General features: G+C 42.1%; 1 protein-coding gene across 1 annotated transcript in view; it reads right to left on the reverse strand.

Annotated features, from left to right (window-relative positions):
- Positions 1-5,912, reverse strand: part of Gnai1 (guanine nucleotide binding protein (G protein), alpha inhibiting activity polypeptide 1) — a 77,195-nt gene extending 71,283 nt beyond the window's left edge. Inside the window, exon 1 of the mRNA XM_013026077.1 lies at positions 5,621-5,912. Coding sequence (XP_012881531.1) covers positions 5,621-5,738 — 118 coding nt within the window. The 5' untranslated portion in view covers positions 5,739-5,912. The remainder of the gene's footprint in view (positions 1-5,620) is intronic.
- Between the last annotated feature and the right edge of the window lie 88 nt (positions 5,913-6,000).

Below are 6,000 nucleotides of genomic sequence, written 5' to 3' on the forward strand. Positions count from 1 at the left end.
GTGATGATGGATATTTACAAGATGAAATTCCCAAGCACCTGGTCAGGTTTTGTTTTCCTGGTTGGTTATAATTAAAAGGGGTTAGTTAAAAGAAAATAGTGAGAATACAAAATGAAGCAACGCACACATACCTTTCTATGAAGAAGAAACAGGCTACAAACATTTGCTACCTTTCATTAGAAGCTAAGATGGTGACAGGACAGAATCTTGTGGCCAGAAAATGCCAGAGTCACAAAGAAATGCTCCCAGGACTTGAAATCTATTAAGGTTTTGAAAGTTCTCAAAACTAACAACTCCTTTTTAAATGTTCATTTTCTCCCTTTTGATAAGGAATGTCCATACTGTGTCTCTCCTATCCTTTTACTGTCTTTCTATTTTGTAGGTTCATAAATGTAAAAGATTTATCCCAGTATTAACTATACCCAGAATCTCATTCATCAATTAAACCACTAGCTTTGGAGGTGGTCCTATAATGAATTGAAGATCTGTAGATATTAAAAGACAATAAATGAGTTTTATATGAAGAAGAAATTTGGATCTTGGAGGGCCAAAGCATAGATTGGGATATGTAGGATAGGAGTCCCAAAGAGACATAGCTTAAATCACTGAAACCCAGGAGTGATACATCACAGGTACAAGAAACTTTGGAGATATAATCAGGAATAGTGAAATTAGGTTGTTCACCTAGAAGACATGGGTGGACCTACAGTAACCACAAGAGTCCTCATAATTGAAAGAGAGAGTCAGGAAAAATAGCTGCACAAGACAAACTACCTGCTGTCTTTGAAGATGAGGAAAGCAACCCTTAAGACAATGAAGGCAGGTAGCCTTTAGACAGGCTGGAGAAAAAAATGAAATTCTGTTGTAATCCTAATTTTATCCCAGTAAAAATCACTTTTTGACTTCTAACCTCCAGAACTGTATAAAAAAAATCTATACGGTTCTAAATTATACATGGCCACTAAATATGTGGTAAATAAGTAGCCATTTTTAAAGTTATTTTTTCCTATTTCTTGTAAGTCTTTTAATTATTATTCAACAAATTGGGACAGAAAACAAACTAAACATTACAAGATCAAGTACTATGAAACTTACTTAGTTCATAAGCTCAAATACTTCACCACACGGTATACTCTGGGTAGTACCACTGGACGAATGCATGCCAGGACATGTGGTAAGAAATATGTGACCTAGAAATGTAGCCAACACACTCAAGTCACTTTACTTCAACGTGTTATAACTTGAATTTTCCAAGGCAGTAAGAAATGCATAACAGAATAAAAATTAATATTGTGACTGGGTAGTCAACTTTTGATTTAAAAGCATAGGAAATCCCTTTCCAGGCTTAAGACACCTTCTAAAGGCAGTCAGTCTACAATGTAGTCATTATAGTATTTCCTAATATCCTTTACTATGTCCTACAAAGTAGGCATTATATTTACTAATCTTGATAAATGCCACATGTTCACCCATGCTTTTATAGAAAAGAGGTCAAAAATAAATAATAAAAAATGAGATCTACCCTACAAAAAATATTTAGTAGATCATAACTGAAAAAACCACAGCAGACATCCTTCAACAAGTATACACTGTGATTTCCTAAAACTTACTAATTTATCAAATAATCTGTTTGTAACATCCTCTTATAAATACAGAAAATAAAATATTCAACTCAATTATTTTAGATGCTGTATATTTATTTTGGTCATCATGTAGTTTTACTATTTACTTTGTGCATACTAGTAGGTAGTTGTATGTTGCCATAAACACTAAAAATGTTAGATTTTCAGGTACACATTCACAGACTGCATGGTTACACCATGTCTCTTTGGACAACCACAGTCCACTTCTGATTCCCAAAGATTCAAGCCCATACCAAAGCTATAATTTAAAACACATTTTTAACACTAGTTAAAGTGTGACTAAATAGATGGACTATTATGTAGACAAAGATAATGTAAAGATTCTGCCCCTAAATTGTCCACAGTAGTAGGAAAACAGGCAGAAAAAAAAACAGACTAAACAACACCAGAAGCCTAGAGAAAATACATTAGAATTGATAACTTTCTCTGAATAGTCTATGACTAGAGGAAAGCCTGAGGAAAACAGTACAAAGACTAAAAGAAAGCCAGATGTAAGAGAAAAATTTTATTCTGCAGGCAATGAAGACAACAATTTCCTTTTTTTTTTCAGTCATGGGGCTTGAACTCAGGGCCTGAGCACTGTCTCTATGCTTCCTTTGCTCAAGGCTAGCACTCTACCATAAGTGTGAGAGTGAAAATCAGGTTTAGGAAAACAAGTACATTCGACATATTATTATACTACCTGTAGCTTCTATTAAAATAATACAAGACAATCAGGAAGAGACAAGCATGCAAGCCACGTTGAAATACCAGATCCATTTATTCAAGGAAACAAGCTTACTGATACCTAACATCCTGGGCCAAAGGTGATGAAATAACTGAAGAATGTAAAGTTACAACTCCTGCAAAGACAGAATTTCCCAACTAAAGTAGTCCTAGGACAAGTTCAAAGAGACTGAAAAGATGAATGATACAGCATCCCCAAAAGCTGGCTACTGATAGCCGTGGAAAAATACCCATTGAAGTATTCCAATTCCTCTCCTTATTCTCTCTCAACCCTGTTAAATTTAAACTAAGCTAAAGATAAAGATGAAGATGTGGATTTCTGTTCACTCACTAGTGAAGGTGGGTGGGTAGAGGGAAGACTTGAGATAGTGGAATAGTGAGGTGGAAGAAAAGAAAATCTAACCCTATGCCTTACAATGAAATTTCAATTAAGAAGCCATTAATGCAGAGAAATTATGGTGTTATAAATTAATACGTTAAATCTTTGAAAATCATGGTTAAAACATGATTTATTAAGGATAAGCAGTGTACCATAATTCTGAATTCTGAAAACTAACCCTGTAAGACTTAAAACTACCCAAACTCTAATTTCTTTGGGGTCCCAGTCTTAGTTTACTGGGATTAATTAGAACAGTGAAACATCTATGATGTAAATCACAGGAGTTAGGCACCCAGTACCAAAATCCTTACTCATAATGTACAAATCTCTTAATACAATAGGAGCACACAACTATATATTACAACAGAATTGTAATCTAGTCATCTTAAATGGAATAGGGTATTTAAGAAACTTTTAAATGTACTTTGGAGAGTTTTATGCCTTAAATATATATTGATGGGGAAAACAATGGAAGAAGAAAAAATAAAACTGATGTAAACAAACATGCCATTGATTACAGGTTACCTAGAAACAATTTTTCATCTCCAGTTCATTCCACTGCCATCATTTAGAGGGAATGACTCCAGGGAGATGCTGAACACCCAGAATGGGCCAAAGGTCACAATCTATTGATAACATGGAATTTGGGGGTGAAAAACCGTTTTCAATTATTCCACGCATTTATTAAGTAAGTCAGGATTCTATTTAAAGAAGCTAGTGTGTTGGAACTGTGGGAAAAGAGGAGAACAGAGTAGTACAAGGCAGATGAGGAGGGTAGCCCAGCAAAACAGGGATGAGATAATCCTACAGACAGAAGAAAAAACATGGAAAAATAAAAACTTGAAAATACACGGGAGGAATTTAGTTACATAAATACCTTAAATATCATTCTGAGATTTTTCTAACGTCACCGGTGTGGAGAAAGAATTCCCTATGTTCTTGTGAAAATGAGAACTAGTGTACATTTCTTTCCTAACTCACCACAGAGGGCTGCAGAGGCTTAACTTTGGGTTGAATTACATAGCCAACTATATTTAATTGTTAACTAGCACAATGGTTCTCCTCAGAGGTGAAATTCTGGTCCCAGGGAACACGTGCCAATACGTGAGGGTCACAGATTAAAGGGCTGCTATTAGCATCTAAAGAGTAGAAGCTAAAGATGCTGAACATTCTACAATTCAGGAGAGTCGGCCTGCACAAGGATGAACTAGCAAGCCCAACATACCAGTAGTGCTAGGTAAGAAACCTATCTCTTTTGAACATTGTCTTCTGCTGACCTTTACCCCAGCCCATTTCTAAGTCATCTACTTATCAGAAGATAAACCCCCACTGCAAGAGGACTCATTTTCCAATTGCCATAACCACGGTAGATGACTGGCTCAGAGTCACGCACAAGCTCACTGAGGTAATTCATGAGAGCAGGGTACAGAAACTGCAGACGATAACTTTTTAATCATCCCTCAGGTTCCGTTCTCAGATTCCGTATCAGGTGTGTCTCTTCTATGGTTGGTGCTTTAAAAATCCACAGACTTAGTCAAAATACAACATTTTCATTAATAAAAAAATTGTGTTAACAGTGTTTGCTGTCAGAGGCTGAGTGGGTGAGAAAAATAAAACCCAAAACAACAAGTACTCAGGTCTTTAAAATGTGAACTTACTTCACAGTGTGCTTGCAAAATGACTCAGATCATTATTACTTTTAATCCTGCCAAGTTTGGTTCTTCTAAACCTACTAGTAATGGAGAGTAAGGGGGGGAAAATCCTGCGGTCATGAAACCAATGACACAGAAGCTTACTCAAAACAGGTTTGTGCAGTAATATTTCTTTCATTACAACTGTTATTAAAAAATGCAAGCAAAGGCTTGGAAGTGCAAATGAAGATTCTTAGAAATTTTTCATCCACCAAAATAACGATGGCATGTGGGCCGAAAACAGGCCAACGAAAGGAAGCCTTAACTCCCTGAAATTGGAAATCTTAAAGCTGTGACTTTTTTTTTTCTTCATGTAACCCCACGGTCAGAATCTTGGCTCCTTCCGATCACTGTCCGATCAGTCCGCTTCAAGCAATTGGAAAAGACCTCCGCCTGAGATTTCAGCCAGACAAAGGTGCTGCTAGGAACACATGAACCCCTGGCTTGGTCTTGGCAAACCTCACTCATCAGAACCCACCCTGTCCCCACGGCCCTGTCGCTCCTTTCCCGGCGGTTTCCTTCCCGGGAGCATCTTCCCTTTCTTATGACTGGCGCAAACGCCACCCCAAGTTCAGCATGCTCCATGCCCCCAACCATCTGAAACCCCAGCGCCCCGCGCAGTCCATCCTTCGCGTAGGCTCAACACAATCCATGCTCTTTTTGCTCTCGGGGACGCCATCGGAAATTGACAGGCGAGACATCCAAGCCCAAGCCCACCGAGGCCCCAACAAAGGTTCGCTGACTTCACCCAGCCCGGACAGAGAAGAATACTCCAAAAAATAAACAAACACACTACCACAACAAAGATGACCCGGGCGGAACACCCCAGATGAAGGGTGTTCCACAACCCCGGGGGTCCATGGGGTTATGTTGTATCACGATCGCCCCCGCCCCTCCCCAAGGCTGAGTTCAACTTCAAAGAAAAGAGGGTCTCGGCGCGCGCGCCCCGCCGCCTCCACGCGCTCCCGGGCTCCCCACGCGGCGCGGGGCCCGGGGTGGAGAGTTCTCTCCGCCCGGGGAGCCGCGCCGGCGGGGGGAGGAGGGAGCCGGGGAGGGGAGCCCGCCTCGGCTCTGCTCCAGCCAGGGCTCCGGGTCCGCTCCGAACCTTCCCCGGGACGTTGACCGACGCGCCCGCCGCCCTCCCGGCTCCGGATCGCCCAGGGCCCCGCCGCGGCCCTCACCGAGCAGCAGCAGCTTGACCTCCCGCGCCGCCTTCTCGCCATCCTCGCGGAGGTTCCGGTCGATCATCTTACTCCGCTCCACCGCCGCCTTGTCCTCGGCGCTCAGCGTGCAGCCCATGGTGCCTGGAGCGCCGGGGCCGGGGCCGAGCACAGGTGAATGCGCCCGGGCTCAATGCGGGCGCGCGGGCGGGCGGGCGTTCGGACACCTCCCGACGGTGGCCACACCGCTCCCGGCACGTCCTACTCGGAGTCTCCCCAGGCGGCGGCCGTTCACCTGCACAGTCCGGCGGCTGCTCAGCGACACCACCCTCCCACCCACCCCCCTACTTCGCCCCGCAAGTCTTGGCCTGGGAGATTCGGGGTTCAATCGCTAACGGCCC

The sequence above is a fragment of the Dipodomys ordii genome, unplaced genomic scaffold (genome assembly GCF_000151885.1).
Source record: "Dipodomys ordii isolate 6190 unplaced genomic scaffold, Dord_2.0 Scaffold90, whole genome shotgun sequence".
Taxonomy (NCBI): Eukaryota; Metazoa; Chordata; class Mammalia; order Rodentia; family Heteromyidae; genus Dipodomys; species Dipodomys ordii.